This window comes from Salvelinus fontinalis, chromosome 19 (assembly GCF_029448725.1).
Source record: "Salvelinus fontinalis isolate EN_2023a chromosome 19, ASM2944872v1, whole genome shotgun sequence".
Taxonomy (NCBI): domain Eukaryota; kingdom Metazoa; phylum Chordata; class Actinopteri; order Salmoniformes; family Salmonidae; genus Salvelinus; species Salvelinus fontinalis.
In genome coordinates this window covers 47,087,223-47,108,926 of record NC_074683.1, presented here as the reverse complement: position 1 = coordinate 47,108,926, position 21,704 = coordinate 47,087,223, and the positions used below count along the sequence as shown (strand labels likewise).

At 42.2% G+C, this 21,704-nt stretch overlaps 1 protein-coding gene across 2 annotated transcripts in view; it reads left to right on the top strand.

The window, feature by feature from the left end:
• LOC129816858 (rho GTPase-activating protein 20-like) overlaps positions 1–21,704 on the top strand; it is an 82,552-nt gene that overhangs the window by 39,912 nt on the left and 20,936 nt on the right. For both annotated transcript variants that reach the window (XM_055871792.1, XM_055871791.1), the window contains exon 2: positions 5,044–5,129. In XM_055871792.1, the coding sequence (XP_055727767.1) occupies positions 5,044–5,129 (86 nt within the window). The remainder of the gene's footprint in view (positions 1–5,043; positions 5,130–21,704) is intronic.

The window sequence follows — 21,704 nt, the reverse complement described above, 5'->3', positions numbered from 1 at the left end:
AGAGAGCATTTGGATGATCCAGAAGAAGATTGGGAGAATGTCATATGGTCAGATGAAACCAAAATATAACTTTTTTGGTAAAAACTCAACTTGTTGTGTTTGGAGGACAAAGAATGCTGAGTTGCATCCAAAGAACACCATACCTACTGTGAAGCATGGGGGTGGAAACATCATGCTTTGGGGCTGTTTTTCTGCAAAGGGACTAGGACGACTGATCCGTGTAAAGGAAAGAATGAATGGGGCCATGTATCGTGAGATTTTGAGTGAAAACCTCCTTCCATCAGCAAGGGAATTGAAGATGAAACGTGACTGGGTATTTCAGCATGACAATGATCCCAAACACACCGCCCGGGCAACGAAGGAGTGGCTTCGTAAGAAGCATTTCAAGGTCCTGGAGTGGCCTAGCCAGTCTCCAGATCTCAACCCCATAGAAAATCTTTGGAGGGAGTTGAAAGTCCATGTTGCCCAGTAACAGCCCCAAAACATCACTGCTCTAGAGGAGATCTGTATGGAGGAATGGGCCAAAATACCAGCAACAGTGTGTGAAAACCTTGTGAAGACTTACATAAAATGTTTGACCTCTGTCATTGCCAACAAAGGGTATATAACAACGTATTGAGATAAACTTTTGTTATTGACCAAATACTTATTTTCCACCATATAAATTCATTAAAAATCCTACAATGTGATTTTCTGGATTTAAAAAAAATAATTTTGTCTGTCATAGTTGAAGTGTACCTATGATGAAAATTACAGGCCTCTCATCTTTTTAAGTGGGAGAACTTGCACAGTTGGTGGCTGACTAAATACGTTTTTGCCCCACTGTACGTTTGTGAAACTGTATTGGCATATTTACAGCCTGTGATTTTTATTTAAAGATCCACTATGCAGAAATCGCTCCACCTTTTCCTGGTTGCTAAAATTAGGATCATTCTCCTAATTTCAGTTGATGTGACAAAACAAGCAAGTATAGTGTGAAGATCATTGTACCATCTAAACTGCTGTGCAATATATTTTCTATAACCATAAACATAGTATTTTCAGCTGTTTGAAGCCAGTGTACAAAACCATAAGTACTCAAATATAATATCCCCAAATGTTTCATACACACAAAAAGCTTATTTCTCGCAAATGTTCTCAAATTTGTTTACATCCCTGTTAGTAAGCATTTCTCCTTTGCCAAGATAATCCATCCACCTGACAGGTGTGGCATATCAAGAAGCTGATTAAACAGCATGATCATTACACAGGTGCACCTTGTGCTGGGGACAATAAAAGGCCACTCTAAAATGTGCAGTTTTGTCACACAACACAATACCACAGATGTCTAAAGTTTTGAGGGAGCGTGTAATTGGCATGCTGGCTGCAGAAATGTCCACCAGAGCTGTTGCCAGAGGATTGAATGTTATTTTTTCTACCACAAGCCTCCTCCAACGTTGTTTTAGAGAATTTGGCAGAACTGGCATCCCAACCGCAGGCCATGTGTAACCACTTCAGCCCAGGACCTCCACATCCGGCTTCTTCACCTGCGGAATCGTCTGAGACCAGCCATCCGGACAGCTGATGAAACTGTGGGTTTGCACAATCAAAGAATTTCTGCACAAACTGTCAGAAACCGTCTCAGGGAAGCTCATCTGTGTGCTCGTCATCCTCAACAGAGTCTTTCCTTGACTGCAGTTTAGTAGGCAAATGCTCACCTTCGATGGCCACTGGCACACTGGAGAAGTGTGCTCTTCACAGATGAATCTCGGTTTCAACTGTACCGGGCAGATGGCAGACAGCGTGTATAGCGTCGTGTTGGCAAGTTGTTTGCTAAAGTCAGCGTTAACAGAGTGCCCCATGGTGGCAGTGGGGTTATGGTATAAGCAGGGCATAAGCTAAGGATAACAATTGCATTTTATCAATGGCAATTAGAATGCACAGAGATACCGTGACGAGATCCTGAGGCCCATTGTTGTGCCATTCATCCGATGCCATCACCTCATGTTTCAGCATGATAATGCACAGCCCCATGTCGCAAGGATCTGTACACAATTTCTAGAAGCTTAAAATGTTCCAGTTCTTCCATGGCCTGCATACTCACCAGTCATGTCACCCATTGAGCATGTTTGGGAAGCTGTGGATCGACGTGTACGACAGCCTATTCCAGTTCCTGCTAAAATCCAGCAACTTCACACAGCCACTGAAGAGGAGTGGGACAACCTTCTACAGGCCACAATCAACAGCCGGATCAACTCTATGCGAAGGAGATGTGTCATGCTGCACAAGCTAATTTGGAGGTCACACCAGATACTGACTGGTTTTCTGACCCACATCCATAATATATATATATATATTCTTTTTTAAAGGTATCTGTGACCAACAGATGCATATCTGTATTCCCAGTCATGTGAAATCCATAGATTAGGGCCTAATGAATTTATTTAAATTGACTGATTTCGTTTATATGAACTGTAACTCAGTAAAATATTTTACATTTTTGCATGGTGCGTTTATATTTTTGTTCAGTGTAAAAGTCGTAAAAACGAAACTTAAGAACGGGAAGTCCAGAAATAGTGGAAATAGACCAGATCTAGTGCTTCTTATTTTTTTTTATGTATTTTATTTCATCTTTATTTAACCAGGTAGGTTCTCATTCTTAGACTTGCTTTCAATGAGAATTACAGATCTATAACACACATTTCTATGATCATTTAGTCACGTCACCCAAAAAGTTACAGATTGCAGCTTTAAAGGTTGCATTCTGTTCATAACACATATTGTGCCTGTGTCTCACTACTCACATACAGTGAGTATACCAAACATTAGGAACACCTTTCTAATATTGAGCTGCACCCCTGTCTCCCTCAGAACAGCCTCAATTTGTCAGGGAATGGACTCTACAGGCTACTGAACGCATTCCACGTGGATGCTGGCCCATGTTGACTCCAACGCTTCCCACAGCTGTGTCAAGTTGGCTGGATGTCCTTCGGGTGGTGGACCATTCTTGATACACATGGGAAACTGTTGAGTGTGAAAAACCCAGCAGCATTGCAGTTCTTGACACAAACCGGTGCGCCTGGCACCTACTGCCATATCCCGCTCAAAGGCACCTAAATCTTTTGTCTTGCCCATTCACCATCTGAATGGTGTATATATGGTACACAATCCATGTTTCAATTGTCTGAAGGCTTAAAAATCCTTCTTTAACCTGTCTCTTCCCATTCATCTACACTGACTTGAAGTAGATTTAGTAAGTGACATCAATAAGGGATCATAGCTTTCACCTGGTCAGTCTATGTCATGGAAAGAGTAGCTGTTCTTAATGTTTTGTCTACTCAGTGTATATTAAACATTTTGATGGAAATATATCTCCATACGAATCAGTCAAATCTTATTCTGCAGGACTGGTGATAGGTGAATTGAATATCAATTCATTGAATTTGGCTACTGCAATTAAATGGCATCTTCTAAGGCTTCTAAAACTAACCCTTTGGTTGTAGTCAGTGGTGGGAAAAGTACCCAGTTGTCATACTTGAGTAAAAGTAAAGATAGCTTAATGGAAAATGACTCAAGTAAAAGTGAAAGTCATCCAGTAAAATACTACTTGAGTAAAAGTCTAAAAGTATTTGGTTTTAAATATACTTAAGTATCAAAAGTCAATGTCATTTCTAAAATATACTTAAGTATCAAGAAAATAATTTCAAATTCCTTATATTAAGCAACCCAGATGGCACCATTTTTAAATTTTATTATTATTATTATTATTTTTTTTACAAATAGCCAGGGGCATACTCCAACTCTCAGACATCATTTACAAACAAAGCATTTGTGTTTAGTGAGTCCGTCAGATCAGAGGCAGTAGAGCTGCCAGGGCTGTTCTCTTGATATGTATGAATTGGACCTGTCCTGCTAAGCATTCAAAATGTAACTAGTACTTTTGAGTGCCAGGGAAAATCTATGGAGTAAAAAGTATATTATTTTCTTTAGGAATGTAGTGAAGTAAAAGTTGTCAAAAATATAAATAGTAAAGTACAGATACCCCAAAAAACTACATAAGTAGTATTTTAAAGTATTTTTACTTAAGTACTTTACACCACTGGTTGCAGTTCATCATGTAACATCATGAAAAATGTATGTAATATTGTAACAAGGCCACCAGCCTGACCAAGCTATTTTGAGAGTGAAACCTTTTCCCATAGTCATTAGATTTGCCATATTAAATGATGTGAAAAATCATGATCATCGCAGTGCTAGCTGCGCCACCAGAGTCTCTGGGTTCGCGCCCAGGCTCTGTCGCAGCCGGCCGCAACCGGGAGGTCCGTGGGGCGACGCACAATTGGCATAGCGTCGTCCGGGTTAGGGTGGGTTTGGCCGTTAGGGATATCCTTGTCTCAGTATGTAAAATGTAATAAAATGTATGCACTCTACTGTAAGTCACTCTGGATAAGAGCGTCTACTAAATGACTAAAATGTCAAATGTAAAATGTGGTGAGAAATCAAAGGGGATAACAGGTAGGAACTTGCTGACTTAAAGGGCAAGTTGAAAAGAGGTTGTTAAGCCAACCTTATTTGATTTTTGTCTGTGACTTTTCTCACAGACATTTGTCTGTTGAATTAATGTATGCATGTTACCCAAGACACTGGCGGAGACAGTTTTACAATTCACGTTTTTTGGGAAATGTAAATGTAAAAAAAAAAATCTATTTAATTCCTGTGGTGGCCTACTAAATTCCTGACATTGAGAGAGATTATGATTTATTTAGAAACATTGACAGTACAGAAAGATGACAAACCAAACACTACATACTTCTCTCTCTCTCTTTGTTTGTTATTTTTTTCTATTTCTCTTTCTCGCTCTCTTTCTTTCTTTCTTTTTCTTTCTGTCTTTCATTCTTTCTTTCTTTCTTTCTTTTTTCTCCTCCCTTCCTTAATACCATTTGAGATGTGGTATATGACTCAGGATGTAGATGCTGCAAATTTTACTACAGTAAATAACATTAGACTATATAAATAATGACCAGTTCACCCATTATTCTCTCCCTCCCTTTTTTCTCTCCATAGAAGATGAAGACCCTGGCCCATCGACGACAGTCTGCCCCCTCCCTGGTCATCAGCAAAGCACTTACCAAATCACGAAGCATGTCCAGGTACAGTAACAGCCTATCAGATACCTCTATTCAACTGCTACCTATCACTATGTGTAGTCCCTAATAGAGGTTTTCACATGTCCAACAGACACAAAATTCTGAGAACCGACCTGGGACCCGAGTGGGTCTGGGTCCTAAATTCAGACTTTTGTCTCTGATATGGGTTGAGCCTGAGGTAATTGCCACGGATCTCAGGTATGTGTAGGGCTGTGGCGGTCATGACATTTTCACGAAACGTATCCTCTATTATTTCTTACAACCGATAAGAACTCTAGAACATCAGAATGGCAGTTACTTACCCCAATTCCATGATCTGCTTAGACTAATCTGCGCTGGGCTCTCTCTGTAATTCCAACACAATTTTTGGGCTACCCAAGAGGAAACACCGGCGTTACAGAGGCAAGAGAGGGGGGATCCTGGTGAGATTAAGGTGAAGGGAAAACCGGCCACCTCTTCCCACCATTCAACTGGCTAATGTACAGTCACTTGATAATAAAACGGATTACCTCCGATTGTGGATTTTCTACCAATGGGACTCTCGGAACTGCAATATTCTTTGCTTTTCAGAAACATGGCTCTCGGACACGATACCCTCCAACTCAATGGATTCTCCATTCACCGGGCGGACAAGATAGTGGAGTCAGGGAAATCAGGGGGCGAGGGGTTTGCCTCTTCATCAACTACAACTGGTTTGCTAATTCCAGCACGGTGGAGGTTTCGACACACTGTTCACCAGTCTTGGAATACCTGATGGTCGTATGCCGACCCTTCTACCTTCTGAGGGAGTTTTCAGCTGTTATTGTGACTGCTGTATACATTCCACCACAGGACAATAAAAATAACAAGCTAGCGCTTAACAAACTATACAAAGCTATAAACAAGCAGGAAAACCTACACCCAGAGGCTGCATTTCTGGTTGCCGGAGATTTTAATTCGGTGTCACTAAGGCACCTGATGCCCAACTTCCATCAGCAGGTCTCCAACGCCACCAGGGGCATTAAAGCCCTAGACCACTGCTATTCTACCCACAAGCAAACATACAAGCAAACCCTCCGCCATTCGGCAAATCTGAAGCTGAAACAGGAAGTACATGCGATTCACTCCGCTGAGAAATAGTCACCAGAATCAGACGTTATGCTGCAGGCCGTGTTGTAGTATCTACATATTGAGTGTCTCGGGTCTTGTGTCGATACATTTATACTTGGTCTTGATTCGGTCTCGGACAGTGAAGACTCATAGTTTCTTGCTGGTTGGTGATTCTGAAAGGACAGCAACTGTAATACCAGCGCACTCATGTATGAGTACACTTTTTGTAAAACACAAAGGGCCAGTGGTGGAGTAGAGGGTATATGCAGGTATAAGCCTTATACCCACTTTTGTTTCAGCGGGCATTGCTTATACTCACTTCTTAATCTCTATTGATGTGTATCGAAGTAGTGTAGTGGAGGTATATGACTTATCAATTGTTTAGAGAAATCATGCACAAAGTAGCCTACACAATCACAAAGCACGTGAAATATATTCACATGCACACCACACACATAGCCTTGTTTCAGCGGAATATCATCTGCAGGCAGCAAGAGTATGCAGCTCTCAACTGGTTTTGGCATGGAGCAGTTCACAGAAGAATGTCATCGGTAGTCGGTAGGGTAGGAAAGATGTTTAAACTTATGAGATCTATCAGTAAATGCTAACTAAGGCAACAATGGGTATGCAAACCAGGTTTTGAAAAAGTTCAATCTGAAGTGTTGGTTAATAGGCTATTTGTGATGCGCAATTGTCATCATGCACCGCTTGCATCAGGGTGTAGACATGGATGGGCCTGGGTTGACAGAGGCCAACCCACTGAGGAGCCAGGCACTGACAGGCCCACCCAATCAGATTGATGTGGTTTAAGCATTGTTGTGGACTTAGACCATCAAATGTGTAACTATTTTCTATAAAACAAAAGTCTGATTTTGAGAGTGAAAATCTGAAAATCTATAGGAAAACTCATTAAAAAAACAGGCCAAAATCTGAGGATGCCCACTTCACACACAGTGTTACGGCTGTCTACTTCCTCCTCCTCGGATGAGGAGAAGGAGTAAGGGTCGGACCAAAATGCAGCGTTGTATGCAGACATGAATATTTATTAAGGGAAAAAACGAATACGGAAAACACTTGGAAAATACAAAACAACAAAACGAACGTAGACAGACCTGAACTTGATAACTTACATATACACGAAGAACGCACAAACGGGTACAGACTACACAAACGAACGAACAAACGAAACAGTCCCGTGTGGTGCACAGACACAAACACGGAAGACAATCACCCACCAACAAACAGTGAGAACAGCCTACCTTAATATGGTTCTCAATCAGAGGAAACGTCAAACACCTGCCTCTAATTGAGAACCATATAAGGCAACACATTAAACCCAACATAGAAACACATAACATAGAATGCCCATCCCAACTCACGCCCTGATCAACTAAACACATACAAAAACAATGGAAAACAGGTCAGGAACGTGACACACAGCATGATGTTAAAATATAAGCAGTCCATAAACTCGGACATAATAAGCCAGTAGGTCCCAATCATAAGAATACAAAAACACAACCATTAACTTCTTATGGCTGCAGGGGCAGTATTGAGTAGCTTGGATGAAAGGTGCACAGAGGTGCCCAGAGTAAACGGCCTGCTCCTTAGTCAGAGTTGCTAATATATGCATATTATTAGTATTGGATAGAAAACACGCTGAAGTTTCTAAAACTGTTTGAATTATGTCTGTGAGTATAACAGAACCCATATGGCAGGCAAAAACCTGAGAAGTTCCACTTCCTGTTTGGATTTTTTCTGAGGCTGGTCAAGTTTCAACCAAGCTCCCATTGAAATTACAGCGAGATATGGATGAGTTTTCACTTCCTACGGCTTCCACTAGATGTCAACAGTCAATAGAACTTTGTCTGATGACTCTACAGTGAAGGGGGGCCGAAGGAGACAGGAATGAGTAACCACTGCCATGAGGTGACCACGCTTTGACCACGCGCGTTCACGTGAGAGGCAGCTCCGTTCCATCGCTCAACTGAAGTCAATGTAATTCTCCGGTTGGAACGTTATTCAAGATGTATGTTAACAACATTCTAAAGATTGATTCAATACATAGGTTTGACATGTTTCTACTGACTGTTACGGAACTTTTGGACATTTCGTCACGTTTTAGTGAATGCGCTTTGTGACTTTGGAATTGTTTACCAAACGCGCTAACCAAAGTAGCTAATTGGACATAAATAACGGACATTATCGAACAAATCAAGCATTTATTGTGGACCTGGGATTCCTGGGAGTGCATTGTGATGAAGATCATCAAAGGTAAGGGAATATTTATCATGTATTTTCTGGTTTCTGTTGACTCCAACATGGCGGCTAATTTGACTCTTGTTCTGAGCTCCGTCTCAGATTATTGCATGGTTTGCTTTTTCCGGAAAGTTTTTTGAAATCTGACACAGCGGTTGCATTAAGGAGAGGTATATCTATAATTCCATGTGTATAACTTGTATTATCATCTACATTTATGATGAGTATTTCTGTTGAAACGATGTGGCTATGCACTATCAATGGATGTTTTTGGAACTAGTGAATGTAACGCGCCAATGTAAACTCCGATTCTTTGTTATAAATATTAACTTTATCAAACAAAACATGCATGTATTGTGTAACATGAAGTCCCATGAGTGTCATCTGATGAAGATCATCAAAGGTTAGTGATTAATTTTAGCTATATTTCTGATTTTTGTGACTGCTATCTTTCGCTGGTAAAATGGCTGTGCTTATTGTGGTTTGGTGTGACCTAACATAATCGTTTGTAGTGCTTTCGCTGAAAAGAATATTTGAAAACGGACACTTTGGTGGGATTAACAACAAGATTACCTTTAAAATAGTATAAGACACATGTATGTTTGAGGAATTTTAATTATGAGATTTCTGTTTTTTGAATTTGGCGCCCTGCACTTTCACTGGCTGTTGTCATATCGATCCTGTTACCGGGATTGCAGCCATAAGAAGTTTTAAGCATTTCCTAATCGAAATGTACAACTATTACTTCCCATTGCAAAAACCATTTCACATTTAGCACAGTTTATGCTACAAACTAACTTGATAAGAGGTTTTAAAAATAGGTTATATTTGACTCAACGTTCCATGATGTACACTAAGACATTGTTGGCAGAATAGATAGATGCAGTTCAATGTATGATTCATATAATTCTCCAATACATTTCTTGGTAGTACAACAAATATTGCTATCAGGTTGCAAATCACAGCTGGCCTGGTACATTGTTTACGGCCTCCATTCGGGATGCACTGTTTCAGTTTTCAATGACTCAATATTCTGGGAAAAACTGACAAATGTTACTAACGCTGGGAATGTCAATACAATCAAACTAGCATGGGCTCCCGAGTGGCGCAGCGGTCTAAAGCACTGCATCTCAGTGCTAGAGGCATCACTACAGACACCCTGGTTTGAATCCAGGCTGTATCACAACCGGCCGTGATTGGGAGTCCCATAGGGCGGTGCACCATTGGCCCAGCGTTGTGCGGGTTTGGCAGGTGTAGGCCGTCATTGTAAATAAGAATTTGTTCTTAGCTGACTTGCCTAGTTAAAATAAAGGTCAGATAAAACAAATCAAATGATCACAAGTCAGTCATAGCGTGGCTACTAGGATAGCATATCTATTCATGTACTGTAGCAAGCTAAAACCACAGAATCTGATGTTAGCTAGCTGCTAGGAGGATGTCATGCCATTGGAGGAGTGGGTGAGTGACTGACTTTTTCCCCTCATCTTTTTTCGGTGGCTATACACAGCTAGAGATGCAGGTGTCATTAAGTTAGATAGCAAGACCTTAAGCAACTGTTATCCAGTTAGCATATCTCTTGCGTTTGCAAATTCACTCTGACAATCTACTACGATTTCAGAACACTCTCATCTGAGTGTGCCAGAACACAGAGCAACTGATGAATTTACAAACACGCAATACCCACTGAATATAACCAATGTCAGTAAACTTAGGCACAAAAAGTAATAGTTAGTCAATAACGCTCTAGATAACATGTAAACAGCCTAACCAGCACTGCTACGATGAGTAAAATGGTCAGAGTGAGGTGTTCTCTCACTTATGTCTGGAAGTAGCTAGCTAGCAATCTAGCCAACTTTAGCCAGTTAGCTTGGGTGCTTGGTTGGGACAAGCATGCATTGGCAGGCAAGCTGCAGAAGGACAATTCCCCATCGTTTTGATGGCCAACTAGAAGAAAAAGTTTGACAGGGTTTATCTAATATTCCTTTGTTATATTTGAGCTCATCTTGCGCTGGCTAGCATTAGTTGTTGATTTTGTTGTTGTTGTGCATAACTGAGGGAGAGACAGCCTACCTTTTCATGGTCGTTTGATTAATAGGACTGTAAAGTTCCCAAATGTAAGAGGACTACCGTGGTGTTTACATACAGTATTTGTAGAAATTAATTCAGGTGTATTTTGTGGCTTTTGGCGAATGCGTTGTAATGATCTAAAGTTGCGCTGTTGCAACTTCCTGTAAACACACAGTCCAGTTCAAAGTGAATGATGGCAGGGCCTACTGCCTGGAAACACACAGTCCAGTTCAAAGTAAATGATGGCAGGCCCTACTGCCTGTAAACACACAGTCCAGTTCAAAGTGAATGATGACAGGCCCTACTGCCTGTAAACACACAGTCCAGTTCAAAGTGAATGATGGCAGGGCCTACTGCCTGTAAACACACAGTCCAGTTCATAGTGAATGATGACAGGCCCTACTGCCTGGAAACACACAGTCCAGTTCAAAGTGAATGATGGCAGGCCCTACTGCCTGTAAACACACAGTCCAGTTCAAAGTGAATGAAGGCAGGCCCGTGTGGCAAACGGCTTGTTTGTATAAAGGCTTACTGCAGCTCTGATTGGCTATAGCTCACCGGTCTGTGTAGACTCTAGTCCAGGACAAGACAGCTGTTTTTATTCTGTTTTATTTACAGCAGTGTCTATTAATTTTCCAAACGCACGGCCGCTTTCTCCACTCTATATTACTATAGAATTTTCACAAATGCCTTAATATACATAATTCCCAATCATTCTATGAATTTATGAAAACGTGAAAATGACCAAATCTAAGTGGTCGCTTGTCAGGAAATGTTTTAAAAAGTGTCATATTCTTCCTGGGGGTGTATATGAACAGATTTGAATAAGATTTAATGTTGCTAAAATGCTTTCAGTTCCATTTTAAATGCAGCAATGTTTCACACACCAGTTATTTTCAAAGAGATGGCTAACAACAGCAAGCGCGCTGCAATAAAAAACACAGTTCCACTCACCAGATGATGATCATTTAAAACGTAACTTCTTATTGAAAGTTATTCTTGTAAAGGGAGATGCTAACAAATTAGCAACAACATCCTCTTTGATAACACCTGATGCAGCCACTGCAAACTAGCCCACAACAAAAGCTAGATTAAATTAGAAGATCACTGAAAATAACATTATAATTATCATTATTATTATAATCATTATTTTATAAATCCTTGGCCCTTCTCTGAAGGCATAGAAGGCCCATCGTTCCCAACTGTGTTTGGGTTAGTAATAATTTGTAGAGTGGCTCCATTTTCCCTCAGAATGCATTTTTTCACTATTCTCAATGTCAAAAGAAACCATATGTTGTTCTACCAAAATTACAATCATGGTCTTGAATTTGACTCGCATTTTCCTGGCCTTGGTCTTGATTCGGTTTTGCCCCCCCCCCCCCCCCCCGGTCTTGGTCTTGAATCGGTCTCGCTTTTAATGGTCTGGAACACAACACTGGCTACATGACTGCTTTGCTAACACTGATTGGAATATGTTTCGAGACTCCGCCGATAACATTGATGAGTTAACCACCTCAGTCACTGGCTTCATTAGAAAATGCATCAGCGACGTTGTACCCACAGTGAGGGTTCGTGAGAAGGGTCTTTAATGCGGTCCACACCCTCAAGGCTGCGGGCCTGCCGGAATTCCAGGGCATGCACAGTACAGCTGGCAGGCATATTCAGAGTCATTTTCAACCCCTCCTTATCCCAGTCTGTAATCCCCACATGTTTTAAGATGACCACAATCATTCCTGTTCCTAAGAACGCTAAGGTTTCATACCACAATGATTACCGCCCTGTAGCACTCACTTCTGTAATCACAAAGTGCTTTGAGAGGCTGGTTATGGCGCACATTAACTCCACCATCCCAGCCACCCTAGACCCACTCCAATTTGCATTGGCCCCATCAGATCCATAGACGATGCAGTCTCAATTGCTCTCCACACTACCCTGACCCACCTAGATAAGAGAAATACCTATGTGAGAATGCTGTTCGTTGACTACAGCATAGCATTCAACACCATTGTCCTCTTCAAGCTCATCACCAAGCTTAGGACTCTGTGTCTGAACACCTCACTCTGCAACTGGATCCTGGACTTCCTGATGGGCTGACCCCAGGTGGTGAGGGTAGGCAACATCACCTCTGGCACGCTGACCCTTAACACAGGGGCCCCACATGCGTGTAAGCTTAGACCCCTTCTGTACTCCCTGTTCACCCATTACTGTGTGGCCACACATGACTCCAACACCATTATCAAGTTTGCTGACGACACCACGGTGGTAGGCTAGATCACTAGACATGTCAGCTCTGCTTCTAGCCCCTAAGAAACTTTGCAGTATTAAATTTTTTTGTGTGTTATTTCTTACATTATTAGCCCAGAAAGTTTTTTGTGTCATTACATTCAGCCGGAAATAACTTTTGGATATCAGAGCAGCGGTAACTCACCAGCATTACGACCAGGAATATGACTTTCCCGAATTGGATCCTTTGTTCGTACCCCCCAGGGCAATTGAACTTATCCCAGAGGCTGCCGACGGAGATGAGGTTTTCAAGCTGGACTTCTAGTACACCATCCACCGCTTCCGCTTATATTGCTTGCTAATGTACAGTCTCTGGACGATAAAGTAGAAAAGCTCAGGGCAAGGATCTCCTTCCAGAGAGACATCACAACGATATTATAACCGCCATTGATAAGAGACATTACTGTGCAGCCGTCTTCATCGACCTGGCCAAGGCTTTCGACTCTGACAATCACTGCATTCTTATCGACAGCCTTGGTTTCTCAAATGATTGCTTCGCCTGGTTTACCAACTACTTCTCAGATACAGTTCAGTGTGTCAAATCAGAGGGCCTGTTGTCTGGACCTCTGGCAGTCTCTATGGGGGTGCCACAAGGTTCAATTCTCGGGCCCACTATTTTCTCTGCATATATCAATGATGTTGCTCTCGCTGCTGGTGATTCTCTGATCCACCTATACACAGACGACACCATTTTGTATACATCTGGTCCTTCTTCAGACACTGTGTAAACAATCCTCCAAACGAGCTTCAATGCCATACAACACTCCTTCCGTGGCCTCCAACTGCTCTTAAATGCTAGTAAAACTAAATGCATGCTCTTCAACCGATCGCTGCCCGCATCCGCTCGCCCGACTAGCATCACTACTCTGGACGGTTTTGACTTAGAATATGTGGACAACTACAAATACCTAGGTGTCTGATTAGACTTTAAACTCTCCTTCCAGACTCACATTAAGCATCTCCAATCCACATTTAAATCTAGAATCGGCTTCCTATTTCACAACAAAGCCTCCTTCACTCATGCTGCCAAACATACCCTCGTAAAACTGACTATCCTACCGATCCTTGACTTCGGCGATGTCATTTACAAATTAGCCTCCAACACTCTACTCAGAAAATTGGATGTAGTCTATCACAGTGCCATCCGTTTTGTTACCACCTGTATGCTCTTGTTGGCTGGCCATCACTACATATCCGTCACCATACCCACTGGCTCCAAGTCATCTATAAGTCTTTGCTAGGTAAAGCCCTGCCTTATCTCAGCTCACTGGTCACGATAGCAACCCCCACCCGTAGCACGCGCTCTAGCAGGTATATTTCACTGGTCATCCCCAAAGCCAACACCTCCTCTGGCCGCCTTTCCTTCCAGTTCTCTGCTGCCAATGACTGGAATGAATTGCAAATGTCACTGAAGCTGGGGACCTATATCTCCCTCACTAACTATAAGCATCAGCTGTCAGAGCAGCTTACCGATCACTGCACCTGTACACAGCCCATCTGTAAATAGCCCACAAAACTATCTCATCCCCATATTGTTTTTTTTGCTCTTTTTCACCTCAGTATTTCTACTTGCACATCATCATCTGCACATCTATTACTCCAGTGTTAATGCTAAATTGTAATTATTTTGCCACTATGGCTTATTTATTGCCTTAAATCCCTAATCTTACTACATTTGCACACACTGTTTATAGATTTTTCTATTGCGTTATTGACTGTCCTTTTATTTATCCCATGTGTAACTCTGTGTTGTTGCTTTTGTCACACTGCTTTGCTTTATCTCGGCCAGGTCGCAGTTGTAAATGAGAACTTGTTCTCAACTGGCCTACCTGGTTAAATAAAGGTAAAATAAATACATAAATAAATAAAAAATATGGTACTGGAACTGACCCTGTATAATATGGTATGCTTACTTACCAGATCATGTTCTTCTTATTTTTTATTTCTTGTGTGTTTTTGTCCTACCTTGTTATTTTTAGTATTACATTGTCATTGATTACTGCATTGTTGGGGTTAGAGCTTGCAAGAAAGGCATTTCACTGTACTTATGTATGTGACATTAGAACTTGAAGATGTCATCTCTTACACATCAAACTAACATTACTGCAGAGTTAGAGAGACTAGAGTGGAGAAACCTTGTCCTGTCCTGGTGTTGTTGGACATATTTATGTGTTTTCTAGTGCTAACTGTTTACTCAGTTAGTGTAGGCTGAGCTGGAGCGTGTTGTGTGAAACTGGACCACATAGGAGTGTTGAGCTGAACGCTGTTGACGCTTTAATGGTTCATTGCTCTCATGGCTGGAGGTACTGTGTGTCTGAGTGTAGAGAGAAAGAGTGAGTGTGTGTGAGAGAGAGAGAGCAAGCGAATGGTAGACACTTAGTGAGAGTGTCTGTGGTGGAGACATTCTCAGGAGCGAAGGAGACTGGGTTTATGCTCTAAGCCTTGACCTCTAACTCCTCGTCAGGAGGTGCAGAGAACGACAGGGGTCACCAGGGTCAAGGGGGTTCTCCAGGGAAGGGCTTGTCTAAAAAGCGTGGCATGGTGCTAGAGGTGGCATGGTGCTATCATGTGATTCATAGTGGGGAGAAGTTAAAGGTCAGGGAAGCGAGGCGTGTTGGATGAGATGAAGACATCTCTACCTCTCTCTCTCTCTCTCTCTCTCTCTCTCTCTCTCTCTCTCTCTCTCTCTCTCTCTCTCTCTCTCTCTCTCTCTCTCTCTCTCTCTCTCTCTCTCTCTCTCTCTCTCTCTCTCTCTCTCTCTCTCTCTCTCTCTCTCTCTCTTTCTGTCTCCAACTCTATGCATTCCCTCTCTCTTTCTTTGTCTGTCTCTCTCTCTCTCTGTCTGTCTCTCTTTCTCTCGGTCTCTCTCTTTCTCTATTTTTCTGTCTCTCTCTCCAAATGATTTACTTTTCCTCAGGGAAACACACACTACTCTGCTATAAATTCTTTGCTGGCCCAGGTGATTCCTGCCTGCTTTTATCATCAAGCCTAGAGTTGCTGTGTGGTGACTCTGTCCTTTCGCTCAGGCACTTACGTCACCCCTCCCCCCTTTCACCTCATCTAGAAGTCGCCTCACTCTGCTCCAGCTTTACCACTCCAGGGCTACAGACAGTCCCTACTGAGGCACAGTACAATATGGCCTGCAGCAGTGAAATGGATATGGGAGGAGGGGAATATTAGAAACTAAACGTAGTTTTAGCAATAATGACCCTGTTTTTAATGGCCACCAGCCACTGTGTCACCATGCAGGAGACATTTCCTGATATGGAGAGTTTTATAAGACAGGGCTTCATTTCTCTTATTATTCCCAGTAACATGGAGTCCTTTACTACCTTATACCGCTGGAGTTATATGAAATCTATACACATTCACTATGGTCATTGTCCACACTAGAACTTTTGCATGTACAGTACATGCCTCCATTTGTCCTTCCATATGCTACCCCCTCATTCTCAACAACCATGGCACCCTCCAGAACTCCTTCTACCCTATGTATGAGAGACACGGTCTGTTGCCCTTGCTTTCCATTAAAACCATGAAGTGAGTTTTGGAAAGAACACACTGATGTTATTTTTATAAGACCCCCATCTCCCCTGCTACGGGGTCCACTCTATGGATACACTAGATGACTCATATTAGATAAGGAAAGATTGTGAACAGAAGAGGTGTGTGTGTGTGTGTGTGTGTGTGTGTGTGTGTGTGTGTGTGTGTGTGTGTGTGTGTGTGTGTGTGTGTGTGTGTGTGTGTGTGTGTGTATGTGTGTGTGTGTGTGTGTGTTTGAGAAGTGAGTGTAGTCCCCTCGGTCAGATAAAGTGTGGATTATAAATCCATGTCAGTATTGATGTCTTCATTCATGACGTAACCATGGTGAGTTTGCAGCAGTGTATTGGTGCCGTGTGCACTTCGACTTAGGTCTTTCACCATGGGTTGACAGGACGGCTAACACACACACACTGCGCCTTCAATCACACCACTTCGCAGAGTGTCACTGGCGTTGGTCTGGACAGTGTTTGACTGGAGGAGAAGTCAAGCTATTGCTAATAGTTGTTGCTGAGACACGCAACACACACCATCAGGTCCAAACACACTGCTTGATTTTATCACCCGGTCAAAGTTCAAACATTACATAAGTCAATGAGATTTGTATAAAGTTCCCCCTTCCTGTCTCTTGACAAGGGGTTGCAATTAATTTTCTTTTCCCTTAGATTGTTGTCATAAACTACAAAACCTTTTGTGCCCCCGAGAGAAGTCAAGCACTACTTGGGGTTGGACAGGTGCAGACAAATTTTTAATAAATTAAAAGATATTGGTCGCTGGGCCTCAATAAAAAAAATTGTTGAAATATGCAGGAGAGCTGTTGGCCAATCATTGTTGGAGTGGAGATGACAGGCAGACAGCAGTACACACGCACGCACGCACGCACGCACGCACGCACGCACGCACGCACGCACGCACACACACACACACACACACACACACACACACACACACACACACACACACACACACACACACACAGAGACACAGACACACAGAGACACAGAGACAGATATATATGTTAACTAGAGCAAAGCAAAAGGACAGTGTTATATATGGATGTATAATGTCTGCCTAGGGGATGCAGTGCACGAGTGTCATTCTAGAGCTTTTCGCTGAGCTACAGGAAATCTTCGTCCTTTCAAAACACAAGGGGAGTTAAGATGTTGTTAGAATAGGGTGGGTGTGTCATCTGAGGGACATGTCCTCTTGGTCTGGTTACAACACACATCTGGACCAGGGTGACCTCATCTCTTGGCAGCAGCCTCCAGTAACCATGACACACCCCACCTCCGTGTGTGTGTGAGAAAGAGAGAGACTACAGAAAGCCAGTGTGACCATAATCAGGATAAGTAGTAATGGAGGTGAATAGTGATATTTACATATCGTGATATTATTTTGGACAATATTATATAGATACTTTTACTCCAAGTATCGATTTGTAGTTGTTGATTTTGCTAGATAGCGCTAGCTTGAGATAGTCGTCTGTACCTGCGCCAAAACGCCAGTATTTTTCATCCTATAGCTTGTTCTCCATCTTCTTTTTAAATAGTGAGCCAACATGACTGAACCCCCCAAAAGTATCATGCTCCCTCTTGTCTCTCTGCAGCAGTCATGTAGTGAGCAATATGTATGGAACATCAAATCACAATAAAATCGCAGGATCGAATCTCAATGCATACAGAATCATGTCAATCGTGAGAATCTATTGATAATATCGTATTGTGATTACCAGCCTAAAATAAGAGGGTGGTGCCACTCATTAGGCATTCTGTTTGGCTAGTAGGCCTGATATAGTGATGGAGGGCTCATCAATACTCACCATTCTCTCCCTAAAGGCATGCTGGGACATTAGTATGCTGTGTTGTGCTGTTGTCTCCCAGGGTTGGGTTTAGAGACCTTATCCCACAGCAGCCCCCCGAGAATAAACAACAAGCATTGTGTCTGAAAAGTCAACATTTCGCTCCACAGGACTGTTCCCTAACAAAGATGGCCGTGTATATGTGGTGTGTAGATGCAAACGGCCTCTATGCCCAATTTATCAGCATCACATGACACAATGGGATCGTTAGTCAGTCATCGATCAGCTTCAGTGGACCAGGAGCTCAGCTGCCAATCAACCATTCAGGGGGAGGGGGGCTGAATATGGAAGTCTGGTGTCTTTATAGAGGGAGAGAGCGAGGGAGAGATATTACAGGAAGGTGTTCTGTGTGTGGGGGGGCTCTATGACAGGCATTTCCCAGATATATTAAGAAAAGCATGTAGAGAAGAAGGTGATGAGGTCTCTATATGGTCCTATGTTTATATATGTATATATATATATATTTTTTTTTTATCCCAGCCCCCGTCCCCGCAGGAGGCCTTTTGCCTTTTGGTAGGCCGTCATTGTAAATAAGAATTTGTTCTTAACTGACTTGCCTTGTTTAATAAAGGTTAAATAAAAAATAAATAAAAATCTAATTATAATATTGTGTTGAAGCTCATCTTTTGTCTGTTATGGTGTTAATTATGGTTTTATTCCAGAATTTTTAGGGGGGTACGAGGATATGAACCTCCCCAATTTTCCCTCCTACAAATTCCACCCTGGTTTTCAATCATGGTTTCTGCCTTTTAAGAGTCATCCAGAAGCAATGAATCAATAGCATACTGAAGACCTTAGTCTGTGATTTAATTGGTTTTCTAGTTCCCTCGTTCTTTTTGGAATAAAAAGAGTTGTAAAAAGACCAAGGTACTTCAGAGTCAGTCAGTCTTCCATTAGTTAATTACTTACAATACATAACTGATTATTTACATGAGTCAATGGGAAAGGTATGTGTTTTTGAATGACTATGGAATATGCATGTGGAGGGATATTCCTTGGCAAGCTTTTGGTGCTTCCAAGTGTTGGGAGGGAACTGTTTGAATGGAATTCTCTGGGGTTGGGGGTCAAGATGATGGGCGTGTGTGTGTGCGCGTGTGTGTACAGGGTCATTATCTCTTGAATGTGAGCTGAGAATCGGATCTCACAGCCTGATGTAAACAGGAAAGGACAGAGCCCTGCAACGATTTCCTTTGTTCCCCGTAAAAATGCCAACTTTTTCCATCTGCTGTACTTGCCCATGACAGATATTGACATCATTCAGGAAGATGTATATTTCTCTAGAACCTGATACAGTGGTTATATCTCTGTGTTTCTCTGTGTTTTTCATGATCGGATGACTATCATTGTTCTCTTCCCGCACTTGGACAAGTTGTCCCTTCCAAAGTTAACACACACATATATTCTAATAATAATAATATCCAGGAAAAGTTATTCTCTTGTTCAAGTGGATATACACTACATGACTAAAAGTATGTGGACAGCTGCTCATCGAACATCTCATTCTAAAATCATGGGTATTAGAATGGAGTTGGTACCCCTTTGCTGCTATAACAGCTTCCACTCTTCTGGGAAGGCTTTCCACTAGATGTTGGAACATTGCTGCCTGTGACTTGCTTCCATTCAGCCACAAGAACTAATAAGAATTAGTAAGGTCGGGCACTGATGTTGGGCGAATAGGCCTGGCTCGCAGTCGGCGTTCCAATTCATCCCAAAGGTGTTCGATGGGATTGAGGTCAGGGCTCTGTGCAGGCCAGTCAAGTTCTTCCACACTGTTCTTGACAAACCATTTCTGAATGGACCTCGCTTTGTGTACGGGGGCATCCAACTGTTTCCACGAAGTTGAAAGCACAGAATCGTCTAGAATATCATTGTATGCTGTACCGTTATGATTTCCCTTTACTGGAACTAAGGGGTAATAGCCTGAACCATGAAAAACAGCCCTAGGCCATTATTTCTCCTGTTTGTCTATGAAGATTGCATGGCTGTGTGCTTGAGCAACGGGTGTGGCTTAAATAGCCGAATCAACTAATTTGAAGGGGTGTATTTGATAAACCCTATCTACTGATCTGTGGCTAACTCACACGTACATGTATATACACAACATGGCCAAAAGTCTGTAGACACCCCTTCAAATGTGTGGATTTGGCTATTTCAGCCACACCCGTTGCTAACAGGTGTATAAAATCGAGCACACAGATGTGCAATCTCCATAGACAAACATTGGCGGTAGAATGGCCCGTACTGAAGAATTCAGTGACTGTTATTGTGAAGTGGAAACATCTAGGAGCAATAACTGCTCAGCTGCGAAGTGGTTGAGAACGTTTTTTTTTTTATAGAAGAATTTGACTCGCCTGCACAGAGCCCTAACCTCAACCCCATCGAACACCTTTGGGATGAAATGGAACACCGACTTCAAGCCAGGCCTAATCGCCCAACATCAGTGCCCGACCTCACTAATGATCTTGTAGCTGAATGGTAGCAAGTTTCCGCAGCAATCTTCCAACATCTATTGGAAAGCCTTCCGAGAAGGGTGGAGGTTGTCATACCAGCAAAGATGGAACAAACGACATATTAATACCATGATTTTGGAATGAGATATTCAACAAGCAGGAAATGTAGTGTACCTTAACAGCAGTCCTGTGTTTAGCCATGCAAAATGTGTTGTGTTTAATAAAGACTGAAGGAGATGATTGACTCCCTCCTCTTTGCCAGCATTACATTTACATTGTAGGTATTAAGCAGACAATCTTATCAAGAGCGAATTACATAGTGAATGGATACATTTTCATCATTTCTCATACTGGTCCCCTGTGGGAATCGAACCCACAACCCTGACGTTGCAAGCACCATGCTCTACCAACTGAGCAAATCGGTCACACACGCATGTACATACAAACGGGTGCACACACACCCATCATCACCCATTAGGGGCGGCAGGTAGCCTAGTGGTTAGAGCGTTGGACTAGTAACCGAAAGGTTGCAAGATTGAATCCCCGAGCTGACAAGGATCAAATCTGTCGTTCTGCCCCTGAACAAGGCAGCACTGTTCCTAGGCTGTCATTGAAAATAAGAATTTGTTCTTAACTGACTTGCCTAGTTAAATAAAGGTTAAAAATTAAAATAAAAAAAATCTTAGTCCCCAACCCCAGAGAATTCCGTTCAAACAGTTCCCTCCCAACACTGGGAAGCACCAAAAGCTTGCCATGGAATATCCCTCCACATGCATAGTCATTCAAAAACACAGATACTGTACCTTTCCCATTGACTTGTGTAATTAATCAGTTACGTACTGTAAGGAATTAACTAATGGAAGACTGACTGTCTGAAGTGCCTTGGTCTTTTTACAACTCTTCTTATTCCAAAACTAATTACATTATCCCAGCCACACGAGGATAACACCATCCGACTAATGTCACAGCTCAGCTCGCCACTCTATACATACACCAGGGCTGTAAGGCTATGTAAGCCCCTAGCTGAGGAAG